Below are 25,300 nucleotides of genomic sequence, written 5' to 3' on the forward strand. Positions count from 1 at the left end.
AGTTCCTTGGCTGAGATGGGAGAACCTGCCGGAAGGACAACAGTCTTTCCAGTACTTCACAAATCCAGGCTTTATGGAAGAGTGGCCAGACAGAAGCCACTCCTGAGAAAAAGCACATGACAGCACACCTGGATTTTTCAAAAAGGCACGTGAAAGACTTAAGAGCATGAGGCAAAATATTCTGTGGTCTGACGAGATGGAAATTGAACTCTTTGGCCTGAATGCAAAGTGCTATGCCTGGCAGAAAGCAAGCACAGCCCATCACCCATCTAACACCATCCCTTCCATGAAGCAGAGTGGTGGCAGCATCATACTATGGGGATGCTTCTCAGTGGCAGGGACTGCGAGACTTGTAAGGATAAAGGGAACAATGAATGGAGCCAAATACAGGCAAATCATTGAGGAGTACCTGTTTCAGATTGCAAAAGACCTTCGACTGCAGTGAAGATTTGCGTTCCAAGAGAACAATGACCCCAGGCATACAGCCAAAGCAACACTGGAATGGCTTCAAAACAAGAATGTGAAAGTCCTTGAGAGGCCCAGCCAGCTGTCAATCCGTAAACACTTGCAACTTCTCCTCTGAAACCGCTGATGGGATTGTGACGAAACTTGCCACAAATTATATTTGGTATGTTGTGACTACATTTGTTCACGGCATTAAGAAAATCGTGGTTAAAGGGGGTTTACTGGGGATCAAAGTGTATCCAGGTTTGACCCCCCAAAATAAGTATTTCCTTTCTATTCCGAAACTACACATACAATTTTGATGAAACTTGACCACAACCTTCACCACCAGTGATGTACCAAAGTGTGTACACGGCATACAAAAGGGGAGGGGGTTCCAAGAGGTTCTGGGGAGGGGGGGGGGGGAGGGGGTTCCACCAAAATAGGCATTTTCTTTCTTCTCAGCAACAACACACACACACACAATTCCGATGAAACTTGACCACAACGTTCCATTCATCACACCGTGATATACTAATACCGACATTTGTTCCCAGCATTTAAAACGAAATCAGGGTCCAAGGTGGTCTATGGGGGTTTGCCCCATAAAATAGGTATTTGCTTTCTTTTCAGAAACTACACACACAATATCGATGAAACTTAACCACAACCTTCAACACCCTCATGATGTACCAAAATTTGTTCACAGCATAAAAAAAAATATATATATATCGGGCCCTAAAGGGGTCAACGGGTGGGGGAGGAGGGATTGTCCCCCAAAATAGGTATTTGCTTTCTTCTCAAATTACACACGCAACTCTGATGAAACTTCACCACAACCCTCATCACCCATGATGTAGCAAAGTTTATTCATGACATTAAAAAAAATTCAGAGGTTGAGGGGTTGTGGAGGTGGGGGCAGGCGATTCAACCCCATAAAATACGTATTTGCTCTCCGAAACTACACAAACAAGTTTGATGAAACTTGATCACAACTTTAATCATCTATAATGTACCAATATTTGTTCAAGGCATTATAAAAATCTGGGTCTGAGGGGAGGGGGGGGGGGGGAGAGGAGCGGGGGTCTGGGTCGTGAAGAGGTTGCCCCCAAAAATAAATTTCTTTGTTTTTGTAAACACATTTTTGTGTTTGTTTAAAGTCTTATGATTATGTTAGTATGACTCTACATGCTGCATGCCATAATAAAGTAAACAACATACAATAGATGCCCATGGTTTAAAAGAAAACAAGCGTTACGCCGAGGTCCCCCTTCGGTGAAGTGATGAGTTGACAAAGTGGAAGACGCAAGGCGGTCATCTTTGATTTTGACGTGGCGACCCAATTTTCAATAGCGTTCTTCCTTACGCAGAGATACACCCACACACCAGATTAGAAGTTAGTAGTTCATTTATTAGTCCCCTACCGGTGGACACCGGAGGGGACTATAGGTTTGCACGCCGTCCGTCAGTCCGTCACGCAAAGAACAGTTTTCCGGACTTTTTTTTCTAAACTCTTATTGCTAATGATTTCAAACTTGGTACATGGTTTCCTCATGATAAGTTACAGATCAAGTTCGAACTTCACGACGTTTCGATCATTTTTGAGAAAGTTATGGCACTTTGAACTTTGGGAATTCTGATAATTCTGATGATCCTTAACCCAGTGCCATTTTTAGTCCCCTACCGGTGTACACGTCACTTTCTGAATAATCCTCTCCAAGAAGTTCTGTCACTCAAGCTTTTGGGTCTCACTATCTGCCATGATCTTTCCTGGGAAAACCACATTTCAAATCTGGCCTCCAAAGCCAGTCGCCGACTGGGCATCCTCCGTCGTGCGAAGTCCTTCCTTGGCACACCTGAGCTCCTCACCTCATACAAGGCTTTCATCCGCAGCTCAATGGAATACTGCTCTCCCCTCTGGGCTGGTGCTCCTGCCTCACACCTAGCTCGTCTTCACGCTGTTGAAACCAAAGCATTCAGAATCATTGGAATCTCCCACGATGAAGCTAACTCCAAGAGCCTCTCACTCACTCACTCACTCACCGCAGGCAGGTTGGTGATCTTTCCGTCTTCTACCGACTCCTCTCTGGCCTTGCCCCCCCCCCCCCCCCAGCTCTCTCTGGGCTGTGTCCCGCAAATATTCCTACAGGTCGCACAAGATCTGCCAGCAACCCTCTTATGGTTAAACTGCCAAAATCAAGACTCTCTGCTCACCTTCACTCCTTCATTCCTCTTTTCTCCCGCCTCTGGAACAAACTCCCTCACTCTCTTCAATCCCACTCCACCCTCCAGGTCTTTAAAACAGCTGTTCACCACCATCTCTTATCTTCCCCCATCCAAAACCTTGATCTTTTCTACCCCCGCTAATTTCACCCCAATTCCACTTTTTTGAAATACCAACTTCTGTCCTGGAAGTCCTTGTGTTTTATACTTCTCCCACCCCCCCCCCCCCCTTCCCACGCCTCCTCCCTCCAAGCCCTCTCCCTCCCACACATCTCTCTGCTCTCAAATGTTATGTTTGTGTGCTTCCCCTTCTCTCCCCATCTTGTCTTCCGCTCCCTCTTTTTATATATTTTGTTTGTCTGGTTGATTTGTTTGTGAAGTAAATGTTAGCGCTTTCACCAGCCTCGATTCAGTATACAAAAAAAAAAAAACACCGGAGGGGACTATAGGTTTGCACGCCGTCCCTCCGTCTGTCAGTCTGCCAGTCCGTCACGCAAAGAACAGTTTTCCGGACTTTTTTTCTAAACGCTTAATGCTAATGATTTCACACTTGGCACATGGTTTCCTCATGATAAGTTACAGGTTAAGTTCGAACTTCACGTTTCGATCATTTTAAACAAAGTTGTGGCACTTTGAACTTTGGTAATTCTGATAATTCTGATGATCCTTAACTCAGTGCCATTTTAAGTTTAAATTTCCTTTAAAAACCAATTTCTCTGCAATAATAAGACCGATTGAGATAAAATTTTCACCATATGATGGACTCGGTCTGTAGAATATTTTAATGGTAATTATGATGTCACGGGTCACGTGGTTCAGCCGTCATATTGTTTTTCGTGAAAACACAAAAACCCCTTTTTCTCTGCAACGGCTGAAGAGATCGAGGCCAAACTTTGCAGGCGGGATTGCATACCCATGACGAACAAAAAAGTCAGCGAGCATGACGTCATGCGTCACATGGTTTCAGAGTTATGACGTTTTTAAGCATGAACCTTCAAAAACCGAGCTCCTCCCTCATTTTTGATCCAATCGAGGGAAAACTTCACAGATCTGTTCAGCATGTCAATCTACTAAAATGTCCTTTTGGAATTTGCGATAGGGCACGTGGTTTGGCAGATATCGTTAATTAAACGAAAATATTTTTTTTAAATGGACATCTCTTGTTTATTCTCGAGTTCTCCTCAGGCCGCACTATGTGTCCTCGGCCTCGTCTCATGAACGTCAACAGCGCGACACAGCGCGCGCTTTCCGGAGGGGCAGAGCCAAGCCAAGCAACATATATATACACATCGATCATTGATCGTGAACCGAAAAATATAATAAATTACTGATGGTTTCAGAGTTATGACGTTTTTAAGCATGAACCTTTAAAACCGAGCCCCTCCCTCATTTTTGATCCAATCAAGGGGAAACTTCACAAATCTGTTCAGCATGTCAGTCTACTAAAATGTCCTTTTGGAATTTGCGATAGGGCACGTGGTTTGGCAGATATCGTTAATTAAACGAAAATATTTTTAAAAATGGATATCTCTTGAATCACTAGTACCTCAGACCGTGAGTTGGTAATTATATAATTCACACAGTGCAACACGTGCAGGCCGCTCCACGGAGCGACCTTGCGGGATTATCAACGAGGCGAGACGTGACACACGTCTCAACATACCTCAGATCAAGTTTGAAAACCATCATCAACCGTGCATAAATTTGCATATTCGATCATTTTGGACAAAGTTATTGCACTTTGAACTTTGGTAGGGGACATGTATTGCAGCGCAATACTCAGAACGCTTGTAAGTTTTAATTTCCTTTAAAAACCAATTTCTCTGCAATAATAGGACCGATTGAGATAAAATTTTCACCATATGATGGACTCGGTCTGTAGAATATTTTAATGGTAATTATGACGTCACAGGTCACGTGGTTCGGTCGCCATATTGTTTTTCGTGAAAACATGAAAACCCCTTTTTCTCTGCAACGGCTGAACAGAGAGGCCAAACTTTGCAGGAAGAATCGCATACCCATGACGAACAAAAAAGTCAGCGAGCATGACGGCATGCGTCACATGGTTTCAGAGTTATGACGTTTTTAAGCATGAACCTTTAAAATCGAGCCCCTCCCTCATTTGTGATCCAATCGAGGGGAAACTTCACAAATCTGTTCAGCATGTCAGTCTACTAAAATGTCCTTTTGGAATTTGCGATAGGGCACGCGGCTTGGCAGATATCGTTAATTAAACGAAAATATTTTTAAACAAAATGGATATCTCTTGAATCGCTAGTACCTCAGACCATGAGTTGGTAATAATTTATATAATTCACACAGTGCAATACGTGCAGGCCGCTCCACGGAGCGACCTTGCGGGCTTATCAACGAGGCGAGGCGTGACACACGTGTCTCAGCATACCTCAGATCAAGTTTGAAAACCAGCATCAACCGTGCATAAATTTGCATATTCGATCATTTTTGACAAAGTTATGGCACTTTGAACTTTGGTCGGGGACATGTATTGCAGCGCAATACTCAGAATGCTTGTTTTTCAAGATATTCCGCTCACAAGGTTCAGACATACATGGCGGCGGCCATCTTGGATTTTGACGTGGGTTGCACCCACACATCAAATTATAATTTGGTCCTTCGCTTACGCACGCACGCACGTACGCATGCACGGGCGCACGGACAGACGCACACACGGACAGAGGGGAAAACCATAGTCCCCCTTTCGCTCCGCGGTGCGACGGGGGACAATAAATCTACACAAAAGAAAATCCCACAACCAGAAATTTTTATTATAACCTTCATTTGTTGACAAAAGGGGGATAGACGACATTTTAAATTAAACTTTCACATGCACATCATGAAGGAGAATCGAGCGACCAAGGCCCAAACCATAATGGACAATTTCAAATGTGAAAGTTTAAAGTATACTCATGTTTAAAACCCCATAAAACAGGGAGAAAGTAGCGATGCACAAAAACAATATAAAAGAGCAAGCCTCCTATATAGGAAAAACATCTAAAGTTGCAAAGCCACGGATATCTGCGAATAATGTATAATAGAGAATCACAAATGTTGATAAATGCGAACACGGGTCACTCCGCATTAAAAAAAAAATTGCAACAGATAATCAATTTGCCACAGCAAGTAAATTTCTGACTCCAAGTTAAGAAGCATAGAGGATAAAGTGCATAACCAATAAAATCATAGTCGGAAACACAAAGTTGAAAACTCACAAATCCGATGTGGAGAGGTTAATTAATTCCATAGTTTAATGTGGAAAAACGTGATACAAAGTGGCATCAAAATGATAAACTATTGCTCAAGCACATTTATTGCTGCATATCTATGCGGAGAACCACATAGTGCAGGATGCAGGTTTCCCCGGGCGTCAAGCTGGACGTGCTGCCATAGCATCGCCTGAACTATTCTGCAGATGACAGGACAAGTTGTTGCCCTCCAGTGTACGTTAAATTGGCTCCACAGTCCACATAATGGTACGACTGCAGAGAGTCCTGCTCTATGTGTCCAAAGTATGTCGAAGTCACAGACACCCTGGGCATGGGAGAGGAATGTTAGTGGTAGTTGGTTCATGGAAGATCACCGACTCTGACACGTTCCGCCCTAACAATTACTTCTTAAAGACCGTGTTGTCAAAATAAACACACAAGGTCAGCAATTGTAAGTATGCCAAGCACATTTTCCAAGTGGAAAACTTCTAGATGCAAACATCACTAAATGGTGGTTAGAATGGCAATCCTCTTCGATTTGGTTAGACTGACGCTCTGTTCCTCCATCGGAACAGTGCCCCCAGCCTCCATTCCTCCACCATCCCTGCCTCCTCCCCACCCTCCCCCCCCCCCCCCCTCCCCAAGGGCTTTGCTCTGTGCTCCAAGTGTCAATTACCTTTTTATTGAGGGCTCTTTCAATTTGGCAGACGGGTTGCTAGCCTGTCAAGGCAGAGATTAAGAAGATCTTGGAAGCTGCTTGAGGCCTCAGGCTCCAAGGTCAGAAACATAGTCCCGACGGTGTGCACAATCAAACACGACGTGGGCAAACTAAATAGAAAATAAATAAAGGGGGAAGGTCACGTCAAGCTGCATGCCCATCTGTCTTTTGTGGCCGTCACTTCATTAAGACATCAAGCCCAATTTAATGGATCATACCAAATTACTATCCATCCGATAGCCTCCTCAAAGGCAGCCCTCCCAGGACTGCATCGCTGCAATGCCACATTTCCAAGCTTCCAGCCCCGCATCAGCTTGACATTTGCCAATAACGACTCCAGAGTCCACAGCCGAGGGGCCACGGCCTTTGGGTCCGCAACTTCCCCAAGGCCAAATTACTCAAATAAAATATTCAAGATGCACCCAGACAATGCTAAACCCATCAAGAACCTGCCGGGGCTCAGGTCGTCACTTGGGAAAAGTGTTGTGGTTATTAAATCCACCACTATATTTTCCCATCTCATCTATATCTTCAGCACAGGAACCATGCGAGCTTCCAGCCACACTTCACCCTACTCGCCACTCATTCCTTTGCCATTTAACCAAAGATGCTTTTCTATTTCCTAAAATCGACTTCAGATCCTCATTCTTCCCTATAGTTTGCATGCACCTCAAGACACCTCAAAAAACGGACCACACATGCAAGGGTAATGAGATACTCACTGCATAAGAACCACAATGTTGTGAACCTTGATAGTAGGAAGTTTGCAGTACATCCTACAGGGTCAAAAACAGTTAGCTTCATAGCAACAAGGCCTCAGATATACAACAACAACAACCAGAAAGAAAGAAAGAAAGGAGGAAAGTGAAATTATTCATACCTAGCACCACCATGGCAAGAAAAAAAGGGAAATAACTTACTGAACGTATGTCATATCAGCACCTATTTCTGTGCTCACTGTGAAGTACACCTGATGGGAAAAGGAAGGCGGGTGCAGAGATTAAGAAGGAAATAAAAACACTCAAAAGCTAATTAACCATCTGTTTATCTTTTCCACAGTGGATGTATTTTCTTCCTAAAAACTTCAACCTCAGGCAGAAGTTATCTTTGGTACCCAGTAAGTACCCAGGGTGCATTGCAGCAACGCCTACGATGTAAGACTTTGAACCGGCGGCTCAAAATTAAATACAGCACTTCCCAAGACCAAATCATTCTCCCTGGGCTATCCATTCAGAATGGAGCAAAGTTAATCCGACGACACAAGGAATATGGATGGAGGGAGATTTTGAACAGGCTCAGATCACTTGTGACCAACACCTTGTGAAATGCTCACAAGGCAGCTCAGCTTGGTGTACGCTTACAGAATAGACTGCACTTAGTCTTTTAGTAGCATATCAGTCACCTGCCTCCCACATACCTGTGCAGTGCCGAGTGGCGGAATCTTTGTGACGTTGTTAACTTGTGCTGTACCAATTACAGTCTTCAGGTATTGCACATGGGACGTCACATTCATCACACTAACAGGGAAATAGTTGTTGTTGGTGATATTGAGAGAGCTCTGTGGCATAAAAAAAGCACCACGACAATGTTGGAAAATCAGCACCACATGGTCTCCAGCATGGGGTCATTAGAGAGAGGTGGTAGTTTCAATTGAAAACGGTCAAAGTTGAAAACGGCATTTGTGACATTATCAACCATTTAACTCCCAATTAGAAAACAATTCCCCATGAGAGAGAAACACCCCTCCATAGACAGTGGTTTTGGGTGATGATGCCATTCCTGGCTAAAGTCAAATATCGAGCAAACAGTAATCCAGGACTATCCCACGTTTAAGAGGAAATTGTGGCATCAGTATCTGTTACAAGATATCCGGATGAAATGCATGCTGGTTTCATTTACAAATACAATCTACAATCAAATCTCTGCAATACTATTTTTCTAATGGTGATAGACGCACTGTGTGTGTGTGTGTGTGTGTGTGTGTGTGTGTGTGTGTGTGTGTGTGTGTGTGTGTGTGTGTGTGTGTGTGTGTGCCTTTTCTTTGATGTCTATGCAATCCCACACCCCTCGACTAATCTCCACCAAATTTTGCATACGTGCTGGGGATCCCCAGGTTCAGGCCATGGGCACAACCCTCCCCATTAGGGTGGGGAGCGGACTCATGATTTGCACCTGTATGCCTGGTCCAATCTATACCAAATCTTGCATGTATATATATATATATATTGCCCCTGAACACATTTGAATATGCAGAAGAACAACACCTGATATGAAAATAAACACACAAATGGATATGTTTTGTCGAAATCAGTGGAAAGAAATACACACACTGAAAAACTATTAAAGGGGAACCCAAACGCGCAGACCACACTGACGCAACTCTACGTCTTGATACCATATAAAATAGATATGATGTGTCCTTTTCGATTTCCGGTTTATAAAGTTTGTCATTTTGCAATTAAAAGTCAAAATCTTCTTCTTCACGATTAGCCGTGACGACACACCAGGAAGGTGACAGCACTTCCGTATTGTGCATGGGGGTAAGATCAAGAAACGATTCAACTCAAACGGCAAATAATTTTCGAATTTCTACAAATATACCGGGTCGAGGTGTCCTTCGCGGTTGTATAATTATAAAAACCGAGTTAGTTCCATGCTACACAAATAGCGGTTAGGGTGCCGGGTTCGAATCCCAGTCGATCGCTGAATTAACACCAGGGGGGTTGACTCAGCCTGTCATCCTTCCGAGGTCGGCAAATTGAGTACCCGTCCACTGTTAATTCCCTGTGTGTCGCAAGAGTCGACTAACAGGGTTGGCGGCAGGAAGGGCATCCGGCCATAAAACTGCTTCAAAAAAAGGGGCCCAGGGTGCCCGAAAAAGGCCAACCCCTGCTCTGCAAGGAAAAATGGCCTCCAAAGGTGGTCGTTTTGTTTTTGTATTGAGAGAGGTTTCCACCCTCATGATTAAGTTGAAAAAATAACCACCGCACAAAACAAAAATAATCTCGACCGAGCTACCAGCACCTCCACATGGGCGATTTGAGTGGTGTTTGTCAACACCCCTGTTTGCCTGTCGGAAACCAAAATCATTTAGTAGACCAACTCAACAAATCCCCAAATCACCCAGCATACCAAGTCCACAAATACCCAAATCACCCAGCATACCAACTCTACAAATCCCCAAATCACCCAGCATACCAACTCAACAAATCCCCAAATCACCCAGCATACCAACTCTACAAATCCCCAAATCACCCAGCATACCAACTCAACAAATCCCCAAATCACCCAGCATACCAACTCCACAAATACCCAAATCACCCGGCATACCAACTCCACATCATTATTATTATTATTATTATTTTATTTTTATTTTTATACCAACTGCACAAATCCCCAAATCACCCAGCATACCAACTCCACAAATACGCATGACACCCAGCACATCAATTCCACAAATCCCAAAATCATTTAGTATACCAACTCCACAAATCCCCCAGCATACCAACTCCACAAATCCCCCAGCACACCAACTCCACAAATCCCCCAGCACACCAACTCCACAAATCCCCCAGCACACCAACTCCACAAACCCCCAGCACACCAACTCCACAAATCCCCCAGCACACCAACTCCACAAATCCCCCAGCACACCAACTCCACAAATCCCTCAGCACACCAACTCCACAAATCCCCCAGCACACCAACTCCACAAATCCCCCAGCACACCAACTCCACAAATCCCCAAATCACCAAGCACACCAACTCAACAAATCCCGAAATCACCCGGCATACCAACAACATACCAATCACCCGGCAGCTGGGTTAGGAGTGGAGGAATGGTTGATCAGAGTAGTGATGGCAATGTACAAAAGAGCGCGCACAGCTGTAAGGACGAAGGACGGGAACAGTGGTGAGTTTGAGGTGAAGGTGGGAGTGCATCAGGGGTCGGTACTAAGTCCATTACTATTTGTAGCTGTGATGGAGGTGCTGGCTCAGAACGTAAAGGAGGGTTTACCGTGGGAGTTGTTGTATGCAGATGATCTGGTGTTGATTGCGGAAAGTATGGATGGACTGAAGGAAAAGATGACCACGTGGAAGGAATGTATGGAGACAAAAGGTCTGAAGGTGAATATCGGAAAGACGAAGGTGATGGCAAGTGGTAAAGCATGTGGTGAGGTGGAAAGAACTGGGAAGTGGCCCTGTGCTGTGTGTAGGAAGGGTGTCGGAGTGAACTCCATTCAATGTACAATGTGCGCTGAGTGGGTTCATCAAAAATGTAGTGGTCTGAGAGGGTCATTAACCAGTGTGGCAGCTACATTCAAATGTAAGGTGTGCACAGAGGGAGCTGCAGATGGAGGAAATGTTGAGTTGGATCTTGGAGATGGCATGAAGCTGGAAGGTGTGAAAACATTTTGCTACCTCGGAGACATGCTGAATGGAGAAGGTGGATCAGACTCGGCAACGGTTGCTCGAGTGAGATGTGCATGGAAGAAGTTTCGGGAACTGGGTGGCGTGCTGATGATGAGGGGAGTGTCGTTGAAGCTGAAGGGAAAGGTGTATGCTGCATGTGTGAGAAGTGTTATGATTTATGGGAGCGAGACATGGGTAATAAACGTAGAGCAGCAACGAAGGTTGGAAAGGGTGGAAATGCGAATGGTTCGGTGGATGTGTGGAGTATCGTTGAGAGAGAGGAAGACAAATGATGAATTGCGAAAGATGATGGGAATAGAGCCTGTGATTGATGCTGTGAAGAGGAACAGGTTGAGATGGTTTGGTCATGTGTTGAGGAAGGATGAAAGTGACTGGTTGAGAAGAGTGATGGAAATGAATGTAGAAGGAAGCAGAGGACGGGGAAGACCGAAAAAGACTTGGCTAGAGATGGTGGAAGAAGAAATGCGGGCAAGGGGGTTAACAAGGAGAGATGCAGAAAATAGGGCAAAATGGAGAAGATTGTCATGGGGACCGCAAGGCTAACCCCCGCTCTAGCAGGGAAAATGGCCTTTAAAATGCATGTTGTTGTTGTATACCAACTCTACAAATACCCAAATCACCCAGCATACCAACTCTACAAATACCCAAATCACCCAGCATACCAACTCCACAAATCCCCAAATCACCCAGCATACCAACTCAACAAATACCCAAATCACCAAGCACACCAACTCAACAAATCCCCAAATCACGCAGCATACCAACTCTACAAATACCCAAATCACCCAGCATACCAACTCAACAAATACCCAAATCCCCCAGCACACCAACTCCACAAATCCCCAAATCATTTAGTATACTAACTCCACAAATCCCCAAATCATTTACTATACTAACTCCACAAATCCCCACATCACCCAGCATACAAACTCTACAAATCCCCCAGCACACCAACACCACAAATCCCCCAGCACACCAACACCACAAATCCCCCAGCACACCAACTCCACAAATCCCCACATCACCCAGCACACCAACTCTACAAATCCCCCGGCACACCAACTCTACAAATCCCCCGGCACACCAACACCACAAATCCCCCGGCACACCAACTCCACAAATCCCCCGGCACACCAACTCCACAAATCCCCCGGCACACCAACTCCACAAATCCCCCGGCACACCAACTCCACAAATCCCCCGGCACACCAACTCCACAAATCCCCCGGCACACCAACTCCACAAATCCCCCGGCACACCAACTCCACAAATCCCCCGGCACAACAACTCCACAAATCCCCCGGCACACCAACTCCACAAATCCCCCGGCACACCAACTCCACAAATCCCCCGGCACACCAACTCCACAAATCCCCAGCACACCAACTCCACAAATCCCCCAGCACACCAACTCCACAAATCCCCCAGCACACCAACTCCACAAATCCCCCAGCACACCAACTCCACAAATCCCCCAGCACACCAACTCCACAAATCCCCCAGCACACCAACTCCACAAATCCCCCAGCAGACCAACTCCACAAATCCTCCAGCACACCAACTCCACAAATCCCCCAGCACACCAACTCCACAAATCCCCCAGCACACCAACTCAACAAATCCCCCAGCACACCAACTCCACAAATCCCCCCAGCACACCAACTCCACAAATCCCCCCAGCACACCAACTCCACAAATCCCCCAGCACACCAACTCCACAAATCCCCCAGCACACTAACTCCACAAATCCCCCAGCACACCAACTCCACAAATCCCCCAGCACACCAACTCCACAAATCCCCCAGCACACCAACTCCACAAATCCCCCAGCACACCAACTCCACAAATCCCCCAGCACATCAACTCCACAAATCCCCACACCACCCAGCACACCCACTCCACAAACCCCCACACCACCCAGCACAAAAAACTCCACAAATCCCCAAATCACCCAGCACACCAACTCCACAAATCCCCCAGCACACCAACTCCACAAATCCCCCGGCACACCAACTCCACAAATCCCCCGGCACACCAACTCCACAAATCCCCCGGCACACCAACTCCACAAATCCCCCGGCACACCAACTCCACAAATCCCCACACCACCCAGCACACCAACCCCACAAATCTCCACACCACCCAGCACACCAACTCCACAAATCCCCATACCACCCAGCACACCAACTCCACAAATCCCCCAGCACACCAACTCCACAAATCCCCCAGCACATCAACTCCACAAATCCCCCAGCACACCAACTCCACAAATCCCCCAGCACACCAACTCCACAAATCCCCCAGCACACCAACTCCACAAATCCCCCACCACACCAACTCCACAAATCCCCCACCACACCAAGTCCACAAATCCCCCACCACACCAACTCCACAAATCCCCACATCACCCAGCACACCAACTCCACAAATCCCCCAGCACACCAACTCCACAAATCCCCCAGCACACCAACTCCACAAATCCCCCAGCACACCAACTCCACAAATCCCCCAGCACACCAACTCCACAAATCCCCCAGCACACCAACTCCACAAATCCCCCAGCACACCAACTCCACAAATCCCCCAGCACACCAACTCCACAAATCCCCCAGCACACCAACTCCACAAATCCCCCAGCACACCAACTCCACAAATCCCCCACCACACCAACTCCACAAATCCCCCACCACACCAACTCCACAAATCCCCCACCACACCAACTCCACAAATCCCCCACCACACCAACTCCACAAATCCCCCACCACACCAACTCCACAAATCCCCCACCACACCAACTCCACAAATCCCCCAGCACACCAACTCCACAAATCCCCCGGCACACCAACTCCACAAATCTCCACACCACCCAGCACACCAACTCCACAAATCCCCACACCACCCAGCACACCAACTCCACAAATCCCCATACCACCCAGCACACCAACTCCACAAATCCCCCAGCACCCCAACTCCACAAATCCCCCAGCACACCAACTCCACAAATCCCCCAGCACACCAACTCCACAAATACCCCAGCACACCAACTCCACAAATACCCCAGCACACCAACTCCACAAATCCACAAATCCCCCAGCACACCAACTCCACAAATCCCCCACCACACCAACTCCACAAATCCCCCACCACACCAACTCCACAAATCTCCCACCACACCAACTCCACAAATCCCCCACCACACCAACTCCACAAATCCCCCACCACACCAACTCCACAAATCCCCACATCACCCAGCACACCAACTGCACAAATCCCCAAATCACCCAGCACAACAATGCCACAAATCCCCAAATCACTCAGCACAACAACTCCACAAATCCCCAAATCACCCAGCACACCAACTCCACAAATCACCCAGCATATCAACTCCACAAATCCCTGAATCACCCAGCACACCAACTACAAAAATCCCCAAATCACTCTGACATTCCCCCATTTCTTATGCAACACATACCGTGATGTTGATGTGCAGGATTTTTTGAATATTGTCCATCCAGACAATGTCCGATTTAATTCCATTAGTAACGACATCCACCGAGCGTGGGAACAGAAAGAAGATGATGAGGCTCGATATGAGGAGACAGATGATCACAGAGATGGCCATGTATAGTTTCCTTCAAAATAACACAAGAATGATAAGCACCAATACAAACAACTGCAATTACCACTACAAACAGCCAGGCTTACACTGCCAGGACAAAATAATCCAATATGTTCAAAAAATTTAAATAGTAAGGAGATGAAGTGCTACAAAGGCCACATATTTTTATGGCGTAGCCCATAGGGAAAAGCCGTCTAGAAGTGTTTGTCCATCTGTATGTCCCCTCAAAAATACACCAATCAGAGCTGAGGATCTGGTCACATGACAGGGTGATGTGATTACGTCTGATGTCTTTACGGCGGTACGGCAGCTGACTCTGCACACCGGCATTTTGAAATTCAATTTCGTTCAGGCCGAACATATCGTCGAACCTGTCATATATCACAATCGCCATGCTCTCTCTCCCTTAACGTTTTTCATTCAGGGTGAAAAATAAACAAAACGATTGTTAAAATGACCATCAAATATTGAAAGCATCGGCGTTACGTCTCTTCAAACAAAACGGTACGTGTAGGCCTTAGGCTTCATGCCTTCGGACCGTTTCAGACAAATTAAGCCCAGGTTTCTTAATACAGTAGCGTATCATTTCAGTAGTATCATTTTTGTAATAGTAATAATAATAATATAGTAAATATGACCATAACACTTTAATCCCCAATGTCGTGAATACAAAGTTGATGGATTGAAGTGGTGTATGGTTCATGAATCAATGATAAGCGGTGTACGTCACTAACAACCGCGGAAGTAAGGAATCCGCCTCGGTTTTTTGATAGCATGTTATTAACCCAATCCTTGTGGGGTATATATATATTACAGTAGATCTTCCCTCAGTTATGTAAGTAAAGCTTACCTCAAGGATGTCGGGATTCCTCCAAATTTCTTTGTTTAATGTTATAAACAGCATTAGCGACTGTTTAAAAAGCTAATCATATGTGTTTGTGGTTTATAATATTTTACAAGCCCAGCTACACCGCTGTTAGACTTTCGGTCTTGTGTACGTAAACACAGGGTGGGTGGGGGTCAGAGTAGTGAGACTAAAATGAAGAAGAATAAAATGGGAACAGAATGGGGGATAAGGAACATAGATAGGGGAGTGTAGTATGAGTGGGGACACAAGTTTGGCAGTAGATTGGACAAAAGGAAATGGTGGCAGGAGAAAGGGAGATGGAAGAGGGGAGAGGAGGATGAGTGGTGAGTGGAACCTCCTTTCGAGGCCAGTTTTCCCCGCAGAGTGGGGGTTGGCCTTTTTTGGACACAGTCGTCCCCTTTTTTTTGAAGCAATGTTTTACGGCCGGGTGCCATTCCTGCCACCAACCCTGTTAGTCGCCTTTTGCGACACACAGGGAATTACCAGTGAACTGGTACTCAATTTGCCAACCTCGGAAGGATGACAGGCTGAGTCAACCCACCTGGCGTTAATTCAGCGATCGACCGGGATTCGAACCCAGGATCCTAGGATCCCAAGCCAGCACCCTAACCGCTAAGTTAACACCAGGTTACGCCTGACTGGACTGGCGAGTGGTGGACTGAAATGAAAAACAAAGGCAGGAAGAGTGTGGGATAGTTTAAAATCCCATCACGTCATAAATAGATGACCTCAAAGTAAAATTAGGTCAGACTATATGTGATTGGCTCTGGCAAAAGCAGACATTTGGGGGCATTTCTCTTAGCGAGAAAAAGCCGAATAGAGTCAAAATATGACCACAGGACCAAATTGAGATTTTTATATGGATAGAAAGAGTAACTTCTCTAGATTATTATGCACAAAAACATTTTTCCAAGAAACTACAGAAAAGCTGTGAAATTAGACGAAGAATCTAAAATGTCATTCTCAAAATGTGCTCAGAAAGTCACGAAGATCGCTAAATTTTGACGTTTTACTCCGAGCCATACATCGTAATTTGAAGGAGATCCCTGGCATACATGTTTGGTATGAATGAAAAGCTCGAGGTGTGCACATTCTTTGTGCGTGTGAACTGTATTGTGAACTTTGAACCTAATAATCTCCATTGTTTAAATGAAAATATAATTATCATTAAAATACCATAGCTTCATTAATTTTCATCCAATTAACATAATGTACATATCAAATGAAAGAGAAAGGCATGGGGACATCAGATGATATCAAAATCTCAATTTTGATTTTTTTTTTTTGGGATACAACATCGAGGCTCGTGAAAGACCGAACATTAATCACACAAAAAGTCAAACTGACACATACAACATATAATAAGGGGAGAGATAGACAAGATGGGGAGAGAAGGTGAAGGACACAAACACAACATTTGAGAGCAGGGACATTGAGAGATCTGTGGGAGGGAGAGGACTTGGGGGGAGGTGGGAGAGGTATAAAACATATGGACACTGTGTTACGGATTCGTCACTTCCGTTGTTGTGGTTTTCATCCACTGTAAACATTGTTGGTTCCATGTACTATTATTGTTGTCGTTTAAGGGAAATAGAGATTACTATTTTCAAAAGGTAAAAAAGTTAATGTTTTAAATGAAACCGGAACCGGACGACGACGACGAAGAGGAAGAGGAGGAAGAGAAGGCGGAGCGAGTGAGTCGGACAAGAAGCCGAGTTGCTTCAAGGTCCTGAGCGAACGTTGGCGAACGAAGGTCACGTGTGAACTTTGGGTTTCCCGGGAAAGGGATTCCTGCGACAGAGTTGTCATCGCTGTGACAGATAAACCTGCGTGACAGGTTTTGCGGTTGATTCCGAAGAGAATCATCGAAGTGCCGTTACGCCACGAGAACGGGCCGTCGGCCATTTTGACTCGCGCGCTTTGCGCATCGCTCAAGGTTTTTCACTTCGCTTCAACCATTCTCACCGCATCCAGACGTTAATTTGGTGTGTGTGTGTAATGTGGCTTTTGAGTGGGAAATCTGCGGTTCGCCGATTGAGAGCCGTCAAACGTCCATACCTGAAGGTGTGATTTCCCCGTCGCTTCTCGAGGACACCTTCACCCATCTTTGGCAGTGTGACTGCCAACCCAACAGGATTCTGGTCTCGATACGACATCGTACTGACGATCACTGGAGTGGATCGACTTTGGCTTGAAGCCGGAATCAACTTTGGCTTGAAGCCGGGAAAGAGACATTGGGAATGTTCTTCTTTTCGCTCACTTGGAGCACAGCGAGTTATATTGTACGAACCTGATGGTACAATCATAGGAAATATATATTGGTTGTACCATTGATTACTATTGTTGTTGTACTGTTATTCTTGTGTGATCTTAATACAATACTTGTTGGTTGGTAACAATTGGTGTGGTTTCACCATTGATCTTTGACATACAGAATAACACATCTTTCTGCCGTGACTCCTCTCGGGGCTCGGAGGTACACCGTGACCGGGGTTTGGGGAGGAGCACGTAACAACTGCAAGGACTTCCAGGAAAGATGTTGGAATTTCAAAAAAAGTGGATCTGGGGTGAATTAGCAAGGGTAGAAAAGATCAAGGTTTTGGATGGGAGAAGATAAGAGATGGTGGTGAACAGCTTTTTTTAAGACCTGGAGGGAGGGGTAGGATTGAAGGGAGTGGGGGAATTTGTTCCAGAGGTGGGAGAAAAGAGGAATGAAAGAGTGAAGGTGAGTAGAGAGCCTAGACTTTGGCAGTTTAACCATAAGAGGGTTGCTGGCAGATCTTGTGCGACCTGTAGGAATATTTGGGGGGCAGAGCACAGAGAGAGCTGGGGGAGCAAGGCAGGAGAGGAGTCGGTAGAAGACAGAAAGACCACCAACCTGCCTGCGGTGAGTGAGTGAAAGGCCGTCGGAGTTAGCTTCATCACGGGAGATTCCAATGATTCTGAAAGCTTTGGTTTCAACAGCGTGGTGTGAGGCAGGAGCACCGGCCGAGAGGGGAGAACAGTATTCCATTGAGCTGCGGATGAAAGCCTCGTATGTGGTGAGGAGCTCACGTGTGCCAAGGAAGGACTTCGTACGACGGAGAATGCCCAGACTGGCTTTTGAGGCCAGCTTGGAAATGTGGTTTTCCCAGGAAAGATCATGGCAGATAGTGAGAACCAAAAGCTTGAGCGACAGAACTTCTTGGAGAGGATTGTTGAGAAAGTAGATGGGAGGGTTGTCCAGTCGGTCTTTTCGGAGAGACATAGTAAGAGTGTGAGATTTGTCAGGATTGAAAGACATGTTCCACTTGTTTGACCAGTCTGTGATTTTGTCCAGGTCTGCAGAGAGTGAGGAGGCTGCAGACTGCCGATCTGAGGGATGAGGCAGAGAGTGGAGTCATCAGCAAAGAGACAGAGGATATTCCAAGATTTCAAAGGATACAAGATTTCAATCAAGAAGATTTTCCAATTTTTTGCCCCCAAGTGTCTGCTTTTGCCAGAGCCAGTCACATATAGTTCAGACTATATATCGTCAGAAAAGTGAAAAGCTATGCCCTTGTTTGTAACAATATGTGAAGCAGGTACATTGTGACTTGGGCAGAGTGCATGAGTCTTGTGTTGTCACCACTTTTGCCATACAAAAATTTCATTTAACTTATTGTTATTCAGAATCTTGTATACAGGCTGTACCACAAGTGGATAACCTCTTTTTTCCGAGCTGGAAATCGTGGAATATTTGTTGTAAAAAACGCATGTTTCTGGCATCAAAATTTAGCTTAAGGATCAGAATAGAGATGGTGCTGATAATCCCGTGCATTTGGCCCTTGAGAGCAATAATGGATAAAATAATTGAAGTTTACCTTTAGGATGAAGCGGAAGTACCTTTAGGATGATTCCCCGGGAGGAAGACAAACATGCCTGGAAGTTTGTTGACCCGCTGGCTTGGTCTTCGATTTGTTTACTTATTGCATGGGGTTAGCTAGCAGCACCAACAAATGCATGGTGTTAGCTAGCAGCGCCATATCTATTCTGATCCTTCTGCTAAATATTGACACCAGAAACGTGCGCAGTCATCAAATATTCCGTAGTCTACAGCTTGGCAAAAGGGGGTTATCGACTTGTGGGACATCCTGCATATTGAGAACCGTGGTGCATGTCCATGCGTTCGTCTGTCTCCTGTTTACGGCGACCGTTTCTTGCATTGTCCTTCAAAAGCTGCTGATTGGATATTTTGCATTTTCATTTCACTTTTCTTGATGCAATTTAGTCTCTTACTTTATTGTCCCAGTAATCTTTAAAATCAACATGAACATCTGGATTAAAGTAGATTTTATACATTTCTTCATGGAGTAACACATAAGTTGAGATGATGGGTGAGGGTTGATTTAATCAAGTAACATCTTTAGGGAGCATATAAAGAGATTATATTAAATTCCCATGATATTTAACAGTTCTTTGCATAATATTGTTGAAGTCACATTTTACATTACATGGAATTTCCATGGGTACCTGGTAATTAATAATAATAATAATAATAATAATAATAATAATGATGATGATTATTGTAGATTCACATTGAGGTATTAGGAAGTACCTACGTGCGGCGGGGTTTCAGTCTCTGGTCGCTGTACGGGATGAGTGCCACCAGCTGATTCTCTTGTTCTACCAGCAAAAGGTAAACAAAGGTAAGTGCCACAGCATACAAGTGCAGGCTCTACACTAGCAGAGCCTCCGATCGGCACCCACAAATGGGGGGCCTCCCACATCAGCTTTCTTTAAAGTCCAGTTGTTCAACAAAGACGTTTCCAATAACACGATCCTACATGCCTACTTCTCCCAATCGCTTCACTGATGGGTTTAATCAAAGTCTTCATGTTGCAATTCACAACCACAGGGCATTTATATCTGTAAATCTCAATGAGGATGAAAAACAGTGAAACACGCGAAAGCCGGACCTTTCGTGGCATAGTTGTTGTTGTTGTTTATGTGCTTTTCCGTGTCTGTCACGCTCTATTCTAAAATCTTAAATGGTTCCTGCTGCCATACATTAAACATCTTCTTCATCAAATTCAGAAAGATAGATGGACTTATAAAATAGAAACCTGCATCTTTATGTTAAACAGACATTGATTTTTTTTTCAAAATATAATGGATCATTTCTTCTTGTTTCCATGCTTTTTCCAGTAACATCCCTACATCCTTTTTCATTTGAAAAAATGTTTTTATTACTTGTTAAATAACTTTCCAACGACCTCAAAGTAAATCAAATGAAATTTACTATGAATTATTTACTCGATTTTACATAATTTCCTCCATCTTGCGGAAGTACCTTTAGGATGTGAGTCAGCGTTATATTCTTTCTTAACATACTCGGTATTCGGCTCACATAGGCTATGCTGCTCTACTGAGTTTGGCTGACACTGCTAAAGGAAAGGATGCTAAATGTTACAGCGAGGCAATGGGCCTAGTGAAGGAAGTGGGGACTTTCAGATTTCTCATATGTCTGGTCATCTGGTACAATATACTTGTCCAGATCAACCGAGTCAGCAAGGTATTGCAGTCAAAGGACGTGTAGTTGAATGTTGCATTAGACCTAATCCAGGCGTGTAATGCTCACTTTTCTTACGAATCTGCAGATGAACAAGTTTCAGACCCACAGACAAAGTTCAATTTTTCTACAGGGTTATTGATGTTTGTCTGACTGCACTGTACAGTAGATTTGAGCACATGCGCTGCATCCTACAACCATTCAACTTTCTCTTTCGCATCGCAGCCACGAAAGCTTTAAGTGACAATGATCTTCGAAAAGCTGTAACAACCGACATATCCTGCTAACCGATTGCAATTCAAGCGATTGGGAACCCATCGAGCTACCGGAAGAACTCAAGCTTCTGCACAACTCATTTCCGGAAAGATGTTCTCCACTTGAAACATTGAGCTAAACAACTAAAAACTCCCTCATAGACACTTATCCAAATGTACACGTGGCTCTGAGGGTTTTACTGACGATGCTGGTAACTGTCGCATCTGCAGAACGCTCTTTCTCAAAGCTGAAGCTCACAAAGCTACAATGTCATGGGACAGACTGTCACACCTGGCCATCATCTCAATCGAGAAGGACTGAGGACGAATACAGAAGTATGATGACATTATTGACGATTTTGCATCCAGAAAAAGTAGAAGGGTGAAATTGTAAACGCATCGATTACATTGTTGTGTGTGTGTGTGTGTGAGACATGATATTTTGACTCCATGACTCATACATGGTTGATGCTCTTCTCCGCATCCCCTCAGTGAATATCTGAAGAATTGAAATCCATAATAGACCAATTCCACCACGTAATACTTCAAAATAATTATCTTTTTGAGCACTTTTCGGAATGATGTGACATTCACTTTGTTCTGTTCTCGAGTTGTTGCCTTTGACCTTTATTTGCAGGGATTCATCATTTGTGTCTGTTCAGTCTGTACTACATCTGTGCCCAGCTTGTGGGTGATCGGCAGATCGGGTCATTATTTACAGAGCTATGTGCGTATAGATACATTCAGAAATCATCAGATCTGCATTTGCTCTTTCCATCGTGAAATTCGAATAAACGACGTCATTTTCCCTGTTGGAATTTCTCCTCATCATTTTATTTTAGCGAATGATTGGGGTTTTTAAGAAGGTTCCACAAACTAATTTTGAAGGATTGCTGCAGCTCAGTTTCTGAGATAATTATGAAGATTTTAAAAATGTTTGCATTTTTGGTCGTTGTGATTTTTAAGGTCAAATTTTTTTATTTTTTATTTTAATGGAACCTGACAGTCAATTGCTCAGTCAGATTTGATTTGATGTGCCTTAATTAATACATTTGCTGTACTTTAATGCAAAAACCCACTTCTTTCTCTGATGATTCATTCCAGAGTTATTGTTAGAAATGTGATTTTCACCTTTTGATGACCTTGACATTTAACTTTGTTCATTGTTGTCCACATATCACACTCTGGTTGACCCACACTACTATCCTACCAAGTTTGGTTACAATTGGTGCAGGCATAGCCGAGATATGACAATACATTATCCATGATGGTGTGGAAAGACAGATACATGCAGAGACAGACGGAACTAATAATACTTCGCTAAACCCCTCTGGAACCGAGGTATGAATCGATTTTGCGCCTGAAGAGCTGTCACCATATTATTATCCCTGCAATACAAAGAGCCCCCAAGTGAGGTTTGCAGGGAGCCACCCACATACCCAGCGGAGGCTCTGCACACTGGTCATAAGGCCCTGTGTAAATGAAGGCAACTAACCGCGGGGGATGCGCCCGGTTCCTTGGCACGTGGGGCAGGTAACGCTGTCACGACCTGTAAACTCCACGTATGGGAACTGAGCAATGTCTGCCGTCCCTTGCTCATCCTGCACAGAATCAACATCTGCCAACTTGGTGTAGAAGGTTCCCTTCTTCAGGTTACATGAGGCGAGTGATCCCATTGCTGCGGGAACAGAAAGCTTGGTATTGCGATTTATATCAACAGCAGTACGTATTTTAAAGATGAACCTTGTTAATTATTTCCCCGGAGTTCGACTTCATGGGGCCGTAGGCCCTGATATATGATCGGTAATGAAGAAGCATCAAAACTGAAGAGTACGTATGATACCAAGGAGGAAGCAGGTACGACGCCAAGGAGGGCGCAGGTACGACACCAGGGGGGGTGTGAGGTGTGAGTGCAGGTACAAGACTGGAGAGGAAGCAGGTACGACACCAAGGAGGGAGCAGGTACGACACCAAGGAGGGAGCAGGTACGACACCAAGGAGGGAGCAGGTACGACACCAAGGAGGGAGCAGGTACGACACCAAGGAGGGAGCAGGTACAACACCAAGGAGGGAGCGGGTACAACACCAAGGAGGGAGCGGGTACGATACCAAGGAGGGAGCAGGTACGATACCAAGGAGGGAGCGGGTACGACACCAGGGGGGGTTGGAGGGGAGGTGTGAGTGCAGGTACAAGACTGGAGAGGGAGCAGGTACGACACCAAGGAGGGAGCAGGTACGACACCAAGGAGGGAGCAGGTACGACACCAAGGAGGGAGCAGGTACGACACCAAGGAGGGAGCAGGTACGACACCAAGGAGGGAGCAGGTACAACACCAAGGAGGGAGCAGGTACAACACCAAGGAGGGAGCAGGTACAACACCAAGGAGGGAGCGGGTACGATACCAACGAGGGAGCAGGTACGATACCAAGGAGGTAGCAGGTACCATGCCAAGGAGGGAGCAGGTACGACACCAAGGAGGTAGCAGGTACCATGCCAAGGAAGGAGCAGGTACGACACTAAGGAGGGAGCAGGTACGACACCAAGGAGGAAGCAGGTACAACACCAAGGAGGGAGCAGGTACGACACCAAGGAGGGAGCGGGTACGATGCCAAGGAGGGAGCGTGTACGATACCAAGGAGGGAGCGTGTACGATACCAAGGAGGGAGCAGGTACGATGCCAAGGAGGGAGCAGGTACGATACCAAGGAGGAAGCAGGTACGACACCAAGGAGGTAGCAGGTACCAAGCCAAGGAGGGAGCAGGTACGACACTAAGGAGGGAGCAGGTACGACACCAAGGAGGGAGCAGGTACGACACCAAGGAGGGAGCAGGTACGACACCAAGGAGGGAGCAGGTACGACACCAAGGAGGGAGCAGGTACGACACCAAGGAGGGAGCAGGTACGACACCAAGGAGGGAGCAGGTACGACACCAAGGAGGGAGCAGGTACGACACCAAGGAGGGAGCAGGTACGACACCAAGGAGGGAGCAGGTACGACACCAAGGAGGGAGCAGGTACGACACCAAGGAGGGAGCAGGTACGACACCAAGAGGGAGCAGGTACGACACCAAGGAGGGAGCAGGTACCATGCCAAGGAGGGAGCAGACACGACACCACAGGAGGGAGCAGATACGACACCAAGGAGGGAGCAGGTACGACACCATGGAGGGAGCAGGTACGACACCAAGGAGGGAGCAGGTACGACACCAAGGAGGGAGTAGGTACGACACCATGGAGGGAGCAGGTACGACACCAAAGAGGGAGCAGGTAGGACACCAAGGAGGGAGCAGGTGCGATACCAAGGAGGGAGCAGGTACGACACCAAAGGTTTGACCAAGGGGGTGCAGGAATAGACCGGGGACGGCATCGGAAGGAGACCGGTAAGTGAAAAAGAGTGTTGGGAGGCAGAAAGAGACACACAGTGACAGAGGCCCGACCTTGCTTTCGACCTGACAAAACTAGCCGCAACCGCAACCCGCAAGCTCCTTGACTGGTGGATATTTCGTCGACAGACGAGTGAATATGAAACTAACTTATGGTACTTTACGAAAACAAAACAGAAAATTCGTGTTAAATCAATAAAACGGCGTTTAATCCTCGAAAAGAATCTCAAAAACACGACCGCCTGTAAAAACCTCAACAATCTCTAAAAGACAAAGACGTCACGGGAAACCTGCAGGTGTTGCTGGCAGCTATATTAGCTCACGTTTGGATATCGCTTCATCTAAATGGGGATAATTCTACGTTTACTAATTGTATATTAAAGTGTTTTTATTACTCTATTCTTGTATAAGTTTTTAAACAATGTTAAATAAAGGCGTAATTACTGAGGGTGTATTCAGGTTTATATTAGCTTGGTTGTAACACGAATATTATTGCAGTAATAACTTCCGTATTGACGGTACCTTGTTTGTAAATCATTTTAAATAAGGAGGGAATATAGTTAAAATAGAAACATGAAGGTAAAAATTATATTTACAAAATG

At 45.5% G+C, this 25,300-nt stretch overlaps 1 protein-coding gene across 1 annotated transcript; it reads right to left on the reverse strand.

Moving 5' to 3' along the window:
- Positions 1–5,432: 5,432 nt before the first annotated feature.
- LOC137431405 (transmembrane protein 106B) lies at positions 5,433–25,041 on the reverse strand. The gene is made up of 8 exons (XM_068122702.2): positions 24,753–25,041; positions 22,810–22,992; positions 20,111–20,174; positions 14,516–14,675; positions 8,027–8,167; positions 7,530–7,579; positions 7,332–7,385; positions 5,433–6,216 (listed from the first exon to the last, which is right to left on the reverse strand). The coding sequence occupies exons 2-8, from the start codon at positions 22,988–22,990 to the stop codon at positions 6,087–6,089; spliced, it is 780 nt and encodes a 259-aa protein (XP_067978803.2). The 5' UTR covers positions 22,991–22,992; positions 24,753–25,041; the 3' UTR covers positions 5,433–6,086.
- Positions 25,042–25,300: the final 259 nt, after the last annotated feature.

Source organism: Myxine glutinosa, chromosome 7 (assembly GCF_964187855.1).
Source record: "Myxine glutinosa chromosome 7, kmMyxGlut1.1, whole genome shotgun sequence".
NCBI classification, from domain to species: domain Eukaryota; kingdom Metazoa; phylum Chordata; class Myxini; order Myxiniformes; family Myxinidae; genus Myxine; species Myxine glutinosa.